General features: G+C 39.8%; 1 protein-coding gene across 2 annotated transcripts in view; it reads right to left on the bottom strand.

Annotated features, from left to right (window-relative positions):
* The window catches only part of LOC135207703 (myosin-2 heavy chain-like), a 271,723-nt gene that overhangs the window by 38,305 nt on the left and 213,082 nt on the right, over nt 1-20,336 (bottom strand). For both annotated transcript variants that reach the window (XM_064239548.1, XM_064239539.1), the window contains one exon: nt 5,194-5,292. In XM_064239548.1, the coding sequence (XP_064095618.1) occupies nt 5,194-5,292 (99 nt within the window). The remainder of the gene's footprint in view (nt 1-5,193; nt 5,293-20,336) is intronic.

The raw sequence follows: 20,336 nt of genomic DNA, 5'->3' as shown, positions 1-20,336 counted from the left end.
AGAAACACTGGCCTAGAATATTAAGACTATGCTTAAGTATACAGGATATATAAAAGGAAAAAAAGTCTGTAGCCTTTTTCTAATCCTAAGGGCTTTGGTGTAAACTTCGGAAATTACTTTGGTCCATAACAGGATATTTCTTTAAATCTTACTTACGTTAATTCAGGTTGCTACCTAATCCAGGTTATTTAGTTTACCCTCAAGGATACGTAATCTTAGGTTATAGGCGACAGACAATATCTACTACAGTCTAGCTGACTTATTCTTACTGCATTGATGTAGATTGTAGGCTACTGCCTAGTAGGCAATTGCAGACATTGCTATCAATAACAGTTATGGAACATTTCTTAGATAAAACTTATAAATAGAATGATAAATTCTTCAAAACAATTTGCGCTTTTACAAATACTAGTAAAACAACACATTTGCGCTTTTACAAATACTAGTAAAACAAAACAATTTGCACTTTTACAAATACTAGTAAACAATCAGAAAATTGTAAGAAGTGCTGTCATGTGCTCGCAAAAGCCAGTTTGAGGCTTTTCACACAATTCATTAACTATTTGATCCAGGTCTAAACTAAATATTTTTAACTGGAAGGTAAAATCATGTATTTAGCTTTCGACTTTGATGGTTTCCATGAATCTTGGTAATGAAATTACGGAGTGCTTCAGTTGTAGTACACGACTATACTCTGATGACCAGAAAGGGTTATGGCGTCTTGGTCCATTTCTGGTCATATGTAAACATGGCCATTTCTTTTTCTTGTGAGTTTTTAATGTAAGTAAACTGAGTTCAGGATTCACTTAAGATAAGAGAAAGTAGTGCCCTCTTATCCTGAGTCCATTTATACTCCATCATGTGTTATAGTTTATCCTTATGACACAATACCTGGCCACAAGACCAGTTAAATTCCTTGACATAAGTTTGGTCACCATGGATATCTGGTTAGACCATGGAAAGGTAACTCCTTGAGGACTTAACAGCGACTACACTATGAAAAAATCTATACAAAACAATATTTGTTGACAAAATGCTAGAACTGGACACTGATTTTCCAGTTTTCATAGACAAACATTACAGTAATTAAAAACAATGGCTAAATATCAGTCAAATTTAGCAAGTTACAAGCAGAAAGAGAAAACTCACAACAAAAACACATATATGGCTGTAATTTAGTACCCATAGGATACTTAATAATTGTCTCAAAGTTTATTGGTAAATTTAAACAATTAGTTTTGATATTAAGAATTCATTACTGTAACAAAATTAATTTTAATTACTGTAACAAAATTAATTTTAATAATGTAATTTTTTCATTTTTAGTGTATTTCTACATCAAATTGCAAACATTTATTATATAAGGCTACATTTCATCTAATAAGGATATTATGAGGTAGCACAGTACATATACAATCAACCTGCTTGAATTCGCGAGGGTTATTACGGACCACAACCGCCACGAATACCAACAATCCTTTATATCTTCTCACAGTAACCCCTCTAAAAACACTTACACTTAACTGCCTATGCTAATAGTTCAAAAACCAAATATACCTTCAATTATCATAGTAAAACACATTAACCCTCTTACGCCGATTGGACGTATTAAACGTCGAGTCAAAATGTCTCCCGTATGCCGATTGGACGTATCATACGTCGGCTCAAAAAAGTTTTTTTTAAAAAATTCGCGGAAAAATACTTATAGGCCTACCAGCCGAAAACTTTTGTATCACACTCCGCCTTGGGGATGCTGGGAGTTCACGATCAAGGCGTTGTTTTGTTTACAATCGTCTACGCAGGCGCGCAAGCGCGAATTTCTTTCTTATCGCACTAAAAGGTACTTCAGTGACACATCTCGGAAATTATTTCGTCACTTTGACATAATTATTGCACCATTTTAAATTATCCTTTACATGAAGTATTATATATGAAAATGTGCGCAATTTCATGCACAATACAACTAAAAAAATACTCATGATTGTAACTTTTATCAATTTTGAAATATTTTTCATATAAAATAACGATAAGTGCAAAAATTTCACCTTACGGTCAACAATTTGACTCTACAGAAATGGTCGAGAAACGCAATTGAAAGGTAAAATTCTTATATTATAGTAATATTCAATCATTTGCCTTCATTTTGCAACAAATTGGACGTCTCTAGCACAATATTTCGATTTATGGTGAATTTATGAAAAAAACTTTTTCCTTACGTTCGTGCGATAACTCTTCCGATACATTTTTTCGTGCGATTGTCCTAATGTTTGCACCCTTTTAATTTGGCCGTTACATAAAGTTTTATATATGGAAATGTGCGCAATTCATGCACAATACAACAAAAAAAAAACCATGGTTGTAGCTTTTATCAGTTTTGAAATATTTTCATATAAAAAATAACGTTAAGTGCAAAAAATTTCAACTTTCGGTCAGCTTTGACTCTACCGAAATGGTCGAAAAACGCAATTGTAAGCTAAAACTCTTATATTCTCTATAATATTCAATCATTTACCTTCATTTTGCAACGACTTGGAAGTCTCTCAGCACAATATTTCGATTTTATGGTGAATTATGAAAAAAAAAAAATTACGTTCGCGCGGTAACTCTTCCGAAAAAATCAGAATTTTTTTGTGCGATTGTCGAAATGTTTGCACCATTTAAAATTAGCTGTTACATAAAGTTTTATATATGAAAATGTGTGCAATTTCATGTAGAATACAACTAAAAATGATTGAAGGTTGTAGCTTTTCTCTTTTTTTTTTCGAAATATTTGCATATAAATCACGATAAATAGAAAAAAAAACCACGTTCGGTCAAATTTGACTCTACCGAAATAGTTGAAAAACGCAATTGTAAGCTAAAACTCTTACGGCCTAGTAATATTCCGTCATTTTTCTTCATTTTGAAACAAATTTGAAGTCTCTAAAACAATATTGTGATTTATGGTGAATTTTTGAAAAATATATTTACCTTCACTCCGCGCGCCGATTCGCGGCCGCAAGTCTCGAAAATACGTACATGGCATTATCCTAATATTTACTCCTTTTCATATTAGCCTTTTTATAGAGTTTCATATATCAAAATGTGCGCAAATTCATGAAGAATACAATAAAAAATAATTGAAGGTTGTAGCTTTTTCCATCTTCGAAATATGTGCATATGAAAAAATATATATATTAAAATTTCGACATTCGGCGGTCAAATTTAACTCGTCCGAAATGGTCGAAATCTGCAATTTCTTTTAATCTAAAACTCTTACAGTATCGTAATATTCAATCATTTGTCTTAATTTGAAACAAATTGGAAGTCTCTAGAACATTATTTAGAATTACGGTGAATTTTTTTGAAAAAAATATTTTTTTGCGTCCGCAGCGTTGTACGAATTCGTACATCATTTTGTGATAATATTTTTTTTCCGGTGTTGCATTTTATTGTTTTACAATGTATTATATATCAAAATGATCGCAATTTAGTGTACAATATAACGCAAAAATAAGTAACTGGTTAGCTTTGACCGTTTTCTGCACAGCGTGATTTGAATACAATTATGTATGAATTTTTTTTTTTGTTTTTTTTCGCTACCATATATCGCATTATTTACATAGATAATAATATTATTTTTTTCATTTTGATGGTTGCCATTCTAAACTTCAGGCAATGACAAAAAAAGGAGCCAAAAATGAACTCTTAATCTTCAAAAGTACGCGCGCTGTAATAAAAAATTTTTTTTGAAAAATTATTTTTTCCACTTCCGCGCTCACTCCAAACCAGGCCCGGCATACGGGAGACGTTTTGATTTTTAGGGCTCGGCGTAAGAGGGTTAATATTATTTAAGTCATCTTACAAACATTTTTTCTTAAAAATATATGACAGAGAGAGAGAAACAAAAATACATATGTATATCGAAAGTATATAATACACTAGTGACAGTACATTCACAAAGGTAAATAAAGATTAATTCACAAAATTAGGTTATAAGAATAAACAGTATCAGTAAACATTGAAACTAAAATCAATTACAAAAACAATGAAAAAATCGCTCACAAAGCATTGGAACTACGAGCCAATCAGCAATTAGCAAAGATGGCTACTTTCAACCCTTTCAGCCAATAGTGTGTCATGTTATAAATCAATCAGGAAAAAATAAAGCTGGTACCCTATTGTGTGATTGGCTACTTCCAACCCTTCCAGCCAGTAGCATGTCATCAGGAGCCTATGTAAAAGCAAATAAAAAAAATTGCAATGTGCATATGAATGCATGTATTCATTCAATGATGGCTTTGCAAACTTCCCATTTTAGTTTTCATATTTTTGTGTTAATGATACAGCAAGAGAGAGAGAGAGAGAGAGAGAGAGAGAGAGAGAGAGAGAGAGAGAGAGAGAGATGCTCCCCTTGGTCAATATGTTAAGTGATTGACATTAAGGGCCTATATTCCCCCCCCCCCCCCCCCACCAACAGTGGGAAACTGTATAACAGTAAAAGATTGGGAAATGCTAGAATTGTGCTAAAATATTGACAAAGTTATTATATTTTTATTTTCTTTAATGAATTGATAATTTACATTAATATTAATATTTGAAAACAGTAAATAATTTTATGTATTTAGTCATGAGAATACAATGAAAATAACAATATTAATTATTAAATACTGCTTTATGAAAAAAATCGGAGAATTAGTGAATTTTCCGTAATATATTTGAAAAACGTTTCACAAAAACACCCATGAATAACTGAAGCTGCAAATGCTGAAACACGACCTAGTAGGGGTCAGCTGTACAGGCTATTAAAATTAAAAGATAAAATTACCAGGCCCTGTATGATTATGGTTCCATGACTTAATCAATTCTAATATCACAGCAGTGGTTCCCAAACTTTTCAGGTCATTACCCACTTTTCATATAGGATACTTGTCCATGGCCCACTGCCCACCACCAAGCATAACCCATGACCACAGTGACTGTCTAAGCTCCTTTGGTTTTATACATACATATCCTCAGATTATGGCCCCCGTTTTGGGAACTGTAATACTGGTTTAGAATCTCTTATAAGGGCTACAATTGAGCATGCAAGTCAAACCTGAGAAGCATCAACAATATTTAGCTCAAATCATCAAACTTATAGTTAAAAAAAAAAAAATTCCTAACCAAACATACTATATAGTGGAATACCAAAAACAAAAAATTCATACTTACCATCATTTTCTTTTCCACTTTTCTTAACTTCTTATTTCTCTTAAAATCTTCTTCTGTTTCCTCTGGTAAGGCACTTGTAGATGGTTCATCTTGATTATTCTGTTGATAAAAAAAATAAATATATATACCAGAATTGCATAATGTACTATGGACACAAATCATGAAATTTTCATCAAAATCAAACTATTAACTACTACCAAATTTATTTTTTACTTCCCTTGACAACTTATATGAGATAATAAAGTACTACTACCTACCTACACTATTATTGGAGAACAACATGTACATATGTAGTTACAAGATACAGTACAGGTACTCCTCGTGTAACGACTGGGTTCCGTTCCAGCAACCACAGCATTAACCCTTAAACACCTATTGGACGTATTTTACGTTGACTAAAATTGTCTGTCGTGTGCTTAATTGATGCATTTTACATTGACTAAAAAAAGTTTTTTTAAATATTCACGGAAAAATACTTATAGGCCTACTTGGCAAAAAATTTTGAATCACGTGCCTTGAGGGATGCTGGGAGTTCATGGATCAAGCTGTTGTCTTGTTTACAAGCGTTACCCAGGAGCGCATGCATGAATTTCTTTCTTCTCTCAGTAAAAAGCATCATAGAGTTTTATATAGGAAAATGTGTGCAATTTTATGTATATATATACAACAAAAAAACACCCCATGGTTGTAGCTTTTATCAGTTTTGAAATATTGTTATCAGGCGAATCTTGGACTTTCAGAAACCTTTCGTATCTTGAAAACTTTTCGTATGTAGAGCAGTAAAATTTTTCGTGTCAGCTTTCGGATCTCGAGTTTTTCGTAAGTTGAGCCTTTCATCTCGAGGTACCACTGTACCTTCATTTTGCAACAAATTTGAAAACTCTAGCACAATATTTTGATTTATGGATAATTTTTTAAAAACACTTTTTCCTTATGTCCACGCGGTAACTCTGGCAAAAAAATAAGAAATTCTTTCGTCAGTTTGTCGTAATGTTTGCACCTTTTATATTAGCCATTACATTTATATAAAAAAATGTGTGCAATTTCATGTAGAATACAACAAAAAAAAACCCATGGTTGTAGCTTTTATCAGTTTTGAAATATTTTCATATAAATCAAGATAAGTGCCAAAATTTCAACCTTCGGTCAACTTTGACTCGACTGAAATGGTCAAAAGACGCAATTGTAAGCTAAAACTCTTACATTCTAGTAATATTCAATCATTTACCTTCATTTTGCAACAAACTTGATGTCTCTAGCACAATATTTTGATTTATGGTGAATTTTTGAAAACACTTTTCCTTACGTCAGCGCAATAACTGCTGAAAAAATCAGAAATTCTTTCGTCAGTTTGTCGTAATGTTTGCACCGTTTTATATAAGCCATTACATAAAGTTTTTATATATGAAAATGTGTGCCAATTTCATGTAGAATACACAAAAAAAACAAAACACCATGGTTGTAGCTTTTATCAGTTTTGAAATATTTTCATATAAATCAAGATAAGTGGCAAAATTTCAACCCGTCGGTTCAACTTTGACTCGACTGAAATGGTCAAAAGACGCAATTGTAAGCTAAAAACTCTTACATTCTAGTAATATTCAATCATTTACCTTCATTTTGCAACAAACTTGAAGTCTCTAGCACAATATTTTGATTTATGGTGAATTTTTGAAAACACTTTTCCTTACGTCAGCGCAATAACTGCTGAAAAAATCAGAAATACTTTCGTCAGTTTGTCGTAATGTTTGCACCGTTTTATATAAGCCATTACATAAAGTTTTATATATGAAAATGTGTGCAATTTCATGTAGAATACAACAAAAAAACAACCCATGGTTGTAGCTTTTATCAGTTTTGAAATATTTTCATATAAATCAAGATAAGTGGCAAAATTTCAACCTTCGGTCAACTTTGACTCGACTGAAATGGTCAAAAGACGCAATTGTAAGCTAAAACTCTTACATTCTAGTAATATTCAATCATTTACCTTCATTTTGCAACAAACTTGAAGTCTCTAGCACAATATTTTGATTTATGGTGAATTTTTGAAAACACTTTTCCTTACGTCAGCGCAATAACTGCTGAAAAAATCAGAAATTCTTTCGTCAGTTTGTCGTAATGTTTTGCACCGTTTTATATTAGCCGCATTACAAAGGTAAGTATATGACAATGTGTGCAATTTCATGTAGTATACAAAACAAAAAAACAAAATACCCTTATGGTTGTAGCTTTTTATCAGTTTTTTGCAACTAAAAAAATTTCATATTTAACAAGATTAAGTGCCAATTTCACCTCGGGTCAACTTTGAAAAACTCGACGAAATGGTCAAAAAACGCAATTGTAAGCTAACACTTACATTCTAGTAAAATTCAATAATTTATCTTCATTTTGCAACAAACTGGAAGTCTCTAGCACAATATTTTGATTTATGGTGAATTTTTGAAAACTTTTTTTTTTTTTCTTACGTCCGCACATTAACTCTGCCGAAAAAAATCATAAATTCTTTTGTCAGTTTGTCGTAATGTTTGCACTGTTTTATATTAGCTGTTACATAAAGTTTACACATGAAAATGTGCGCAATTTCATGTAGAATACAACAAAAATACCCATGGTTGTAGCTTTTATCCGTTTTGAAATATTTTCATATAAATCAAGATGTGCCAAAATTTCAACCTTTGGTCAACTTTGACTCAACCGAAATGGTCGAAAAACACAATTGTAAGCTAAAACTCTTACATTCTAGTAAAATTCAATCATTTACCTTCATTTTGCAACAAATTGCAAGTCTCTAGCACAATATTTTGATTTATGGTGAATTTTTGAAAACTTTATTTTTCTTACGTCCGCGCGGTAACTCTGCCGAAAAAAATAAGACATTCTTTCGTCAGTTTGTCGTAATGTTTGCACTGTTTTATATTAGCCGTTACATAAAGTTTATATATGAAAATGTGCGCAATTTCATGTAGAATACAACAAAGAAACAACCCATGGTTGTAGCTTTTATCCATTTTGAAATATTTTCATATAAATCAAGATGTGGCAAAATTTCAACCTTTGGTCAACTTTGACTCAACCGAAATGGTCGAAAAACACAATTGTAAGCTAAAACTCTTACATTCTAGTAATATTCAATCATTTACAGTAGTACCTCGAGATACAAAATTAATCCGTTCCGAGGCGCCTTTCATATAATGAGGTTTTCGTATCTTGGACCACATTTTACATGTAAAATGGCTAATCCATTCCAAGCCCTCCAAAAACACCCCAGTAAATTTCATAATAAAAGTAAATTAACCTATAAACAATAGAATACTACAAAAACAATTGGACCCATTAATACGAACTTAATAAAAAAAATGCAAAACCTGTAAATAAAGTGTATATTAGTGTACAAGAAATATTATTACTGTAACGTAAAATGTGGAAGCTTACCTTTAAAGTGAGGCTATCTCCGAAAGTGGCGGCAGAGGAGGAGGAGGACAAACAGCAGATACATACACTTAACTTTACGAAACACATAAAAAAATGTCAGAAAAACAAAATACCAAATTTGTAATTAATTTGTATTTTTCATAACTAACAAACCTTCGGTCTTAACATTAGGATTTACTAGCGCCAAGCTGGAAACCGGTAGAATTAAAATTACACTTGTGAGATCCAGGGACTATTGGCATCTATACCAGGTCACGGGGCATGTATACCCAGAATGCCCACGGCTACCTGTGACCCACCAGTTATATTTCTAACCCAGTTTAGACTGCTAGAGGGGTGGTTCAAGGTGGGCCTATACCTGTTAACCCTTATACGCTGACTAGACGTATTTTACGTCGACATTTTTTGTCTCTCGGGTGCTGACTGGACGTATTTTACGTCGACATACAAAAGGTTTTTTTTTAAATTCGCGGAGAAATACTTTTAGGCCTACCAGCCGAAAACTCTTGAATCACGCGCCTTGGGGGATGCTGGGAGTTCACGGATCAAGGTGTTGTTTTGTTTACAATTGTTACGCAGGCGCGCAAGCGCAAATTTCTTTTTTGCCGCACTAAAAAGTATCTGTGACACATCTCGGAAATTATTTCGTCTGACATAATTTTTGTACCATTTTAAATTAGCCGTTACATCGAGTATTATATATGAAAATGTGCGCATTTTTATGTAGAATACAACATTAAATACTCATGATTGTAGCTTTTATCAGTTTTGAGATATTTTCATATAAATAATGATAAGTGCCAAAATTTCAACCTTCGGTCAATTTGACTACCGAAATGGTCGAAAAACGCAATTGTAAGCTAAAACTCTTATTTTTTTAGTAATATTCAATCATTTACCTTAATTTTGCAACTAATTGGAAGTCTCTAGCACAATATTTCGATTTATGGTGAATTTATGAAAAAACTTTTTCCTTACGTCTGCGCGGTAACTCTTCCGAAAAAAATCATACATGCGATTGTGGTAATGTTTGCACCATTTTAAATTAGCTGTTACATAAAGTTTTATATATGAAAATGTGCGCAATTTCATGCACAATACAACTAAAAACAACCCATGGTTGTAGCTTTTATCAATTTTGAAATATTTTCATATAAAAAATGATAAGTGACAAATTTTCAACCTTTGGTCAATTTTGACTCTACCGAAATGGTCGAAAAACGCAATTGTAAGCTAAAACGCTTATATTCTAGTAATATTCAAGCATTTACCTTCATTTTGCAACAAATTGGAAGTCTCTAGCACAATATTTCAATTTATGGTGAATTTATGAAAAAAAATAACATTTTCTTTACGTCCGCACAGTAACTCTTCCGAAAAAATCATACGTGCCATTGTGGTAATGTTTGCACCATTTTAAATTAGCCGTTACATAAATTTTTATATATGAAAATGTGCGCAATTTTATGTAGAATACAACAATAAATAATTGAAGGTTTTGGCTTTTCTCATTTTTGAAATATTTGCATATAATTCATGATAAATAGAAAAAAAACCACGTTCGGTCAACTTTGACTCTACCGAAATGGTCGAAAAACGCAATTGTAAGCTAAAACTCTTACAGTCTAGTAATATTCAGTCATTTATCTTCATCTTGAAACAAATTCGAAATCTCTAGCACAATATTTAGATTTGTGGTGAATTAAAAAAAAAAAAACTTTCCTTCCCTCCGCGCGCGGATTCTCCGCCACAAATCTCCGAAATGCGTACGTCCCATTCTCGGAATATTTGTTCCATTTCATATTAGGCATTTCATAGAGTTTTATATATAAAAATGTGCGCAATTTCATGTAGAATAAAACGAAAAATATTTGAAGGTTGTAGGTTTTCTAATTTCCGAAATAATTGCATATAAAAAAAAAAATATATATAAAAAAATTCGAACATTCGGTCAACTTTAACTCGTCAGTATGGTCGAAAACTGCATTTGTAAGCTAATATTCTTACAGTATAGTAATATTCAATCATTTGTCTTCATTCTGAGAGAAATTGGAAGTCTCTAGGACAATATTTAGATTTATGGTGAATTTTTGAAAAAATGATATTGTTATGATACAATAAAGTTTGTTCATACTTACCTGGCAGATATATATATAGCTGTATTTTCTGAAGTCCGACAGAAATTCAAAAACTTCCGGCACACACAGTGGTCGGCCAGGTGGTTAGTACCCATTCCCGCCGCTGGGAGCAGTATCAGGAACCAGTCCCATTTTCTATTCCATAATTTTATTTCCACTGTCCCCTGAGGGGAGGTGGGTGGGTACTTAATTATATATATCTGCCAGGTAAGTATGAACAACTTTATTGTATCATAACAATATCATTTTGTTCATGAAACTTACCTGTCAGATATATATATAGCTGAATCCCACCGTTGGAGGTGGGAAGGGACAGAATAGAAGGATTTTGGGAAAACAAATGCATGCAGATGATTTCACATCTTGGTCCACCTGGTAGCATTGCTGGCTTCGTTGGGTTAGGCCACGTAAGTCTGCTTGTGCTACTAGGAGTTGCCAGCGAGGTAGAGACCTTAATATAGCTGGTGCACTCCAGATGATCTGTCAAACAGGGGCGAGACCACGACGTGACTAGACCATATTGACCATACCATGAGGGCTAAGAAGTAAAATAAATATATATATATATATATCACCACCTGACCACCTAGCCAAAGTTAAGGTGTGGTTTAACTAAGGCTTAAGAGTTAAGAAGTCACCGTTGTCGGCGACTCAACTACTAAATTAAGAGCTCCTCCTAACCATTTTCTACAGGATAGGATGAGTGGTACTACTTGCCCCCAAGATTGTGTCTGCAGACACGTATGGCCCTAGCGAGCAGCAGATCATATGCCATCTTCACATCTCGCAGGGAGTGTGAATTGAACACAGAGTTGCTTCGCTAAAAACATGGTACTCAGGATGTTGCTGAGTGCCATGCTCTGTTGAAATGCTTCCGAGGCCGCGCCCTCACCTCGTGAGCATTCAAATCAAAAGATTTCAAATCTTTGTGCCAACACAATGAAGGAGCTTTTTTGAAAGAACTCCTTAACAATAAAAGCCAGGGTGTTCTGCGATTATGGGCAAGTCTGGTCTTTTCGGAACACTGCAGATTGTCCGTACGACTTCGACTTTCTTTTGAGTTTTATGTAGATAAAACTTGAGAGACCTGACAGGGCACAGGACTCTCTCTGGCTCCTGCCCAATAACTTGTGCCATCCTTGATTCCAAGCTCCTGGCCCAAGAACAAGAACGGGTTTCCATTCTTAGGCCACAACGGAAGGCTTAGAGAACGCACCGCCTTGTGTTCTCTAATGCCAAAACTTCTGACGATGGCTGAAAACCTCACTAACCCTCTTTGTCGTATCTAGGGTGGTTAGAAAAGGGCCTTCCTGATCACGTGCAAGAAGTTAACAGGTAGGAGATGTTCGAATGCTTTGACATCAAGAACTTCAGACTATGTCTAAGTTCCATATTGAAAGCTTCGATCTGGACATGCACAGTCAGTCAGTCTGTACTAAAGTCAGGTGACGACCAGTTGACCAGTCAGACGCATCAAGGACAGCAAGGCTGTACCCTGAAGACCATAAGGCACTATTTTTCGCTGAAGGATGAGTGTCTGGACTGCCTGGGCGATTCAAGCTAAGCAAACCTTGGGGTATGAACGCAACCCAACGTCGTTAGCGAATCAACTCCTGAGCCACTCCTGACTCGAGCTTCTGGTGCCAGGAGAAAGGAGCGAGGAGCAAAAAGGCGATTCAGTCCCGTAAGGACGAATACCTGACAGTCCAACCTGGTCTCATGTTAAACGATCATCGGGGTGTGTAAACGCAACCGACTTCGTCAACAAGAAACTCAGGGCTACTATGTGTCTCCTGATCTCGCACGAGTGTCGACTCCGAGAAAACAGGTGAGACAAAAAGTAGATGGTGAGCGAGTTTCGAGATTCCACAGAACTCAAAGATCGTGAAGGGCTTGTTGTTTGACAGAAGCAAATCTCTGAGCCCAAAGGCCGTCAACAACATATTTGCGTATTCTTTAATAGTTGTGACTGCCAGCTTATCCCATTCTTCAAACGGAAAGGGAAGACGGCAATCTTATGCTGTCAACATCTCGATAGTCTGAACGTAGTCAGACTCAGAGCGGAGAGGTTATAGGTACCTTTCGTGATAAAGTAGACCGACTCTCTCGGAAAAGGTCCGTTGGAAGGACGTGACCTCTGTGAATCTAGGATCTTGAAGGCCAACATGGGGCGATTAGCGTCATTGTCGCTCCCTGTGATGGTATAAATCATCTTATACATTCCTAAGCGTTTTGAAAAAGGGGAAAAGAAAGACTAAACATCCATCCTGTTCAATATTCATAGCGAATGAGATGTATGAAAGGACGTCCCTAAAGTCTCCAATAACTCTCAAACATACTTCTAAAGAAAGATTCCACCTCGGAAGTCAGTAGTTGCTGCCGTCGATCGAGACGATTCGTACGCACTTTTGCAATCCTGTAACGAACCTCTAGAGGATCGTTACATTCTACGTCTGTTGTTATAATAGGCTCGTTTCTCGTAAACCCGAACAGGGACCGAGAGAAGATACTTCCTAAGATATGAGGAGAGCTGTGGAAGATCAGAGTTGATATGGACCACTGGTTCCAAAAACTCGTTTCCAGGACTGGAGGGGACGACGAATTGCTTCCACTTCTTTCAGATTATGATCCAGACATCTGAAAAAACCCTCTCCAGATGTCCGGCACCTTCTTTCTATCACCTCAAGTGGATACTTAACGCACCGAAAGATGTTCAGAATCATTCCTAGATCTTTAATAAAAATTTCAGTTTTCCCGGTAGGAAAAAACTGTAGAGGTCTGAATTGCAGTCTATTCAGGGAAACAAACGTCTTTAGGAAGGAAATGGTCCCAGCAAGCTCATCCATTCCCTCACACGTATGTTTACTTCCCTAAAAAGGCTGCGATTGCCTAAGCAGCGAGCAATATAATAGTGAAAATGTTGCGTAGACTCCGTAGTCCTATACCGTGCGGTAACGAGCACCGAAAGGAGTAAGAGATATCCTGAGAACATAGTAAGGCAAAACGAATGCAATGTTATTCATTCATGTAAGAAATCCCCTCAATCTAAGGCTAAAGTCCGTGATTGTAGGGCAGAGATACAGTTAGTCAGTCAATCCCGCAGGAGAGAGAGAGACGTAAAGCCAGCACAGAGATACGGTTAGTCAGTCAATCCCGAGGAGAGAGACGTAACCTACAGCGCATGACAGCCGAACGAGCTGGTACTGCCTCGTTTGATGGCGGAGAGGACAGTGACAGCAGCAGCTTACGATCGTCGTCTCTTAACTTTATGCCTGGGTTGCCAGCTACCCTATTCTACGAAGAAATAGGTCCGTAATTTTTAGCATAAAGAGACTCTCAAGGGTGGTATTTAAGCGAAACAGAAAACGCTAAATATATAGATGCGTTTGTGTCGCATAAACACTACCATACAACGGTAAAAGATAAATCGGAAACTCTGGAAGGCTTGCAGGGAGTAACGATTAAATGTCCTTAAATTAATAGACAATAGACTCTCGGTTGCCATCCGAAGAGGTACTACAGCAAGCGTATAGGACTTGAGCCAACCCAGTAGTAAAATAACGCAAGGCAAATATGATATTATATTGCAATAGTTTTTTCATACTTACCTGGCAGACATATATCCTATAGCTGAATTCGGAAATACAGCTACATACATATCTGACAGGCAAGTTCATAAACAAAAAACCAAGAGAATTGAAGCGGACAGCTCAAGCTTCTTATGTTATTGGACATAAGCGTTCATTGACGTAGTCTACAAGTTCTATTTCTTGTACGATGTCTTGCGAATGATGAATGAGAGCTCTTCCGAATCTTGTCAATAAGAGCTTATCCGCTTACGCAATAGTAATGAGAAGTTTGTCAATGAGAACTAACCCATTTACGGGACAAAGAGATAATTTGTCAATTTTTATTTTCGTTATTTCTCAAACGAGGAAGGGGCAAGAATTCCTGTTAAGAGACGGCTTACGACAGTAGAACGACGAGTGTTCAATTCGGCAGCGTAAGTCCGACTAGGAACAAACTAACAAAATCTATCATCTGAAAAGCCCTTTCAGATGTGCTAAAAAGCTGCAAAATTATCCTGGAAGAGGAAGAAACTCTCCAACCAGCTTCCTCTCCCCGTATCAAAATTTATGGCAGTATGGCCAAAAAGGAAGGTCCTGTCTTGCGCTTTCCTCCTATTGATGAGTGCCTTTTGCAAGAATCCTACTGAACGTAGCCGAGAGTCCTGACGTGCAGGACGTCGAGCTTTTACTAACCCATAGCTGCCTTACCGCAAAGTCTTGACTGCGGTCGAGCAAAAGAGATCTTCCCTTTGAGCTTTCCATAACTCCATCCAATCCTGGACTTTACGAAAATGACAATTTGTCGAAAAATTGCATTTTTCCTAACTATTACAAACCTGAGGTCCTTTAAACAATAGGAAGTAGCTAGCGGCAGCTGGAACGGTCGTAAGCTCGAACAAGGGCGAGAAACGGTAGTTTTAAACTGCTTGTCCGACAGTCGCGCGCCGCGCGACTGGGAGGTAAAACAAATCACTTTTGCTTTTGGCCCATGCAAAATAGCAGAGTGAGGGGTGGCATGAGGAGGGACTATATGTAAAGGACTCAGGTTTGTATAGTTAGGAAAAATGCAATTTTCGACAAATTGTCATTTGTTCCGATACGTAATACAAACCATCGGTCCTTTAACAATAGGAAGACTCACTCTTGGTGGGAGGAATCTGAGTTCTTTTGATGAACAGACTGGTGTTCGTCCATCCCTGGAATGCCTCCCTGGTCGTAAGAGCAGGGGAGGGATCCAAGCCCTGTCCGATTGATCGGGTGTGCACCCGCAGGATCAATGGTCAGACCTCTGGGCCGAGTACTAAGAGAGAGGCAAGCGTATCTCTTCGTACCAGCAAGCAAGAACTTGTTTCCTGTTTGCAAGAGGCAAACATAAAAATAAAGTATGGGTTTGTTCTCAAGCTGGCATCCCCATTCCTCCCCTTGTTTGGAGGAAAGTGGTGGATATACGCTCCTATCCCTAGTGAAAAGGGATAGGATTGGGGCTCTGTTGAGTAGCTCACCTGCATCTTGTCCTTATCCAGCAGGGTGAGACCGTGTTCCTCTAACCACAGGTAGAGGGAAGAAAAAAGATGGGAAGAGGAGCCAGTCACACTCTCATTCACTCATCCATTCTTACGGGTCACACCAGGACTCGATGCTGTTCAGCCTGGAGGGTCTGGGTTCGCTACACAACGTGTTGAGCAGCCACCACGGGGTCCAAGGAAAAAGATCCAAGGACCTGTGGGCAACATCCCGAAGGTAGGAAGAAGGGCATGTGGTTCTGGTTGGACCAGACCCCTGCCTTCAGCTACCTGCGCCACGGAGAAGTTCTTTGGGCGGACAAGGCAGCATCCCTTGCATCGAAGGCGGTGAAGTCCATTAGGGAGGGGATTGTGAACGACTCGAACCAAAAAAAATCGTCAGGGACCGAAAGGGTTCTGAGTCTTCGCTACGAAGTTCGGTACGAAATCGAGCGTCACGGATCCCCATCCCTGGATGCTTGACTTCGCAGGAGAAGTCATGCAGTTCCTCAGAGGAAAAAGAAGGAAATAGTCGCATGACCTATCCCTCTTCTACTTCGGTGATGTCCAGTACCCATACTGGTCTGTCCGTTGCCACGAAGTCTCTCGCATCCCTCCCTATCCCCATGCAGCGAAGTTAACTCGGTAGTGGATAGGACACCGACACTCCCATGGTGGGTGTCCAATGGTATGGGTACTGTGACAAGCTATTAAAACGAAGTAATGATTGCTGTGTAACAACCGAACTAAGTCAACAGCGTAGTTCGTAACTGACTCGGCCGCTCTGACAGCTGCCTGACTGGACTGCGTTCGGTAGGAGGCAAGTTGTCAAAGCATCCGAGTAAGTCACGTGACCTTCGCCCTTTAAAGGGTTATGCCCGAGAGACCAAACAAATAATGTATTTGTTTGTCACCAATGCCGACAGCGAGGTTGATGATTTTCTCTTAAGGCATGTGCCCAACAGGCGAAAGTCAATTGCCTTCTAGAGACCGAGGTCCCTGAAGGTAAAACATCATGGTTGTTTTGAATCTCAGCTAAGGAGAAACAACACTATGTACCGTTGAAGACGAAGGTAGATATTGAATGCAACCTACGTCTTCACAGATGAATCGAGAGAAGGATTCTCAAGATTCAAATAACCTGTGCTTACAAAATGACTGAAAAACGCAAACCGCTATTTCATTGCTGTCCGGGTGAGAATCGTAGTTGCAATGAAAGCGGGGCGTTCTTCCGTAATGAAAACACAGGGGAAAAGCCACCTGAAGAACTGCTTCTCATGGGCTGAACATTTGGAAGTAGAGCTGTCAGGTCGGAGAGTAGGCGATGTCTTCTGACACATCTCGTAATTCGGGTTTGAACAATGAACAATTGTACACCTACGAATACGAGATATTTTGAAGACAAACTCAGATGTCTGCAAAATCATTCGCATTTATGGCAGTGCGATGCAGCGGGAGACTTGTACAGACTTCTGTTACCGTGCGGTAAACAGAAAGATGAAAGAGTCCAAGAGATATCTCTGTTGATAATTCCTCGCAATGTCGAAGGCGATGGAATCTATCGTCACAGCAGTAGATGGTCCTTCATTATTGCGAGAATCCCATTAATCAGAGACCTAAGTCCATGATTTGTTGGGCCCAGAGATACGGTTCGGTAGTCAATCAAACCAGGGGTGAGAGAGAGGACATAAACTGACCGTGCATCTCGGAGGCCCAGCTTTTGATACTAAGCTGCTGTCAGGCAGTTTCAATACGCAGTAGTTGAGCCTGAGCTCTTCGCCGACTCGTCATCCTGAGTTGCCATGTAATCCATTATTCCACGAAGGAATGCGTTCGGCTAGAAACTACCGAGCATAAAAGATATGCTCGAGCAATTTATATTTAGGCGAAACGAATTTCGGTAAATATAAAAGTTGAAATGGTGTTGTCGTGACAAAACCGTAAGTATATAAAATTGAACTGAAACTCCTGGGAGGTTGCAGGACAACCCCCGAGTTGCAGTTCAATTAGAATACTTCTCTTCTAAGTCGCAATCCGTAGATAAACTAGGATATGCGCCTACCCCTCGGACAAATTCAACTGCTTAGTAGAATCATGTCGCGAGGTTAAATATACGTAGTATATTTGTAGGATTTCTGAACAACGATCTCCATCCTAATTCTTTTCCCTTCAAGAAACAAAATAAGATTGGAGATCGACCACCTTCGATCCTCTATCAAAGAGAGTGAAGGAGAAAGTCTTCGAAGGAAAGCTTCAATGGTGAACAGAAATACTAAAGACGATAGTCAAGCCAAACTGGATATTCCCGTCCGATCTTCTCTATTCAGGTTGGTCGGCCACTGTGAGATAGTTTGTCTTTCAGCAGCAGTCTTCTTCCCCAATGCTAGAATTCCAGGGAATTCCGAGCATAGGCGAGGTTGCCCGATTATCGTGTATATCGGGGATTCTGTCTCGCTTCAGTTGGGACCGTGGTCTCGCGTAAGTGTTTGGAGGATCGTAAAAAACTCGAACACTGAATGCGCTAGAAATTCCGTAGAATTCTAAGCAGTCTGCGAAACCCCCACCGAATTCGTCAAACGATATCGGCTGGTGGTCCTCTCGATTCCGTAGAAATCGAGAATGGGGCAGGATTCCTCCTCAAACGACCGGGGCTTACGTCAGGTAGGAACCCGAAGGTCCCCCGGTAGCGCAGTCCCGAACGTGGGATCCTACAGAGAAATCTCTGTAGGATCCCTCCCCTTTCCCCGCGTAGCCGTAAGGAGAGAGGGAATGGGGAGGAATTGGATTACTCGCTCGCCCCTTCCAGTGGAACTAGCGGTAGGAGAAGGGTAGGAGCAGCCATCGCCTTGCGGCGATGGCCTCTCAGTCTGGGAAAACGTATCGTCAGGAGAAAACGTTTTGTTTTTCCGCGGAGGGTTACGACTCTCCCACTGTAGGTAAGGGCTGCGCCAACTGTCGTCTGGGTGGGGCTGCTCGACACCTGACAGGAGAGCCACGATAAACCGTCCTCCGATCATTCCAGTCCTCGTCGAGGTCGAAACCTCTCAGGAGGACCGAAGAGTATTTAAATACGGTGTCCGAAGACACGTAGAAACGCCGCTGTCGCAGTAGAGGAGGTTGGAAGTTGCTTGATCGATCGGCCAGAACTGAGAGAGCCTTCTTGTCCGGAGACGAGAGGGACTCTGGTTCGAGACAGAATCGGCAAGCTCCGATCGCGGGCAGACCCACCGTCGGTTTGGTTTCCCTCTCGGGCCCCAAAACGACTCGAGCAGAGACGTGGGCTCTGCTGGTGGGAGCGGCAATCCTTCCGCAAGGTCATTATGCTGACGAATCAGCTTAATGACTTCTGCAAATTCCTCTGTATCTCAGGAGTAACCGCGTCTTGCGGAGTAGGACCGTCCAGTCCCTCCAACAAGAACAGATCCCGAGATACTCCTCCTTCAGAAGGAGGAACAGCGGCAGACCCCTGACGGTCGCCTCCAGCTACTTGCGCGTATGTCCTGGTCGGTCCTAGAACCGTGCCTGGTCCATACGGCGTCATAGCGGGATCGCGAGCGGCACACCTCTCGCGATCCCTCATAGGTACCTCGCTCCTCCCGGTGTAGCCCGAGGAGGTTGAAGGTACAGGAGAGGCAGACCTGACGCTCCCCCTAGCTCGCTGGCAGGACCAGCGTGCTTGGGAGGGCTGCTGCTGATCGTCCACTGCCTCGGTGGCGATCGAGCAGCAGGCCTAGCTTTGCCGCTCGCCTGGGGCGAGAGGCTCGGCTAAGAACGTCGACGCTGATCTCTAGCGTCAGGCGAGCTGTTGCTGGTTACCGTCTCCGCCCGGTCCCGATGGGAGCGGCGTCAGGTGACCTGCTAGGCTCGCTGTCGCGGAGAGACCGGCGAGCGTCCTCTCGGCGCGTCGAGCCGCTGGTACCAGCCGTGGCTGGTACCGACGGCCGCGGGGACCCCTTCCTCGCCTCAACTCGTGGCTGGTCAGCGACCGTCACGTCAACCCGAGCAGCCAGCTGGTCGCTGCGAGAGCGTCCACTGGCCTGGCGAGAGTCGTCTGCACGACACTCGCCAGTCTTCTGCTCCGCGCTTCGGTCTTGACGGCGAGCGAGCTCGGGTGTCAAGACTTTGGCTGGACAGTCTCCCGCGGGAGACCGTCCACTCGGCTACTTCTCGCTAACGAGAAGCCGAGGCGGCATCCTGGTTTAGCGGCAGAACCGCTAGAACCAGGCGAGGAAGTGCCAGCCGAAGCTGGTACTCCTCTGGTCCCCGTCTTCTTCTCCTTGCTTGATAGAAGAAAAGACGGGCCCTGTTCCCGAGGGAGCAGGGGGACCAGCAGAAGAGCTCCACGAATCGCCGGAGCGAGACGGGCCCTTAGAAGGTCCCGAAGGAGCTTCTTAGGGGGGGGGAAAACCCGGGTTACCAGCTGGTCGCTGCAAGAGCGGCCGCTGGCCTGGCAAGAGTCACCTGAGCGTCTCTCACCAGCCTTCTGCTCCGTGCCGCGT

The sequence above is a fragment of the Macrobrachium nipponense genome, chromosome 11, assembly GCF_015104395.2.
Source record: "Macrobrachium nipponense isolate FS-2020 chromosome 11, ASM1510439v2, whole genome shotgun sequence".
Taxonomy (NCBI): domain Eukaryota; kingdom Metazoa; phylum Arthropoda; class Malacostraca; order Decapoda; family Palaemonidae; genus Macrobrachium; species Macrobrachium nipponense.
The sequence above is the reverse complement of the archived record's forward strand: the minus strand, read 5'-3'. Positions and strand labels throughout refer to the sequence as shown.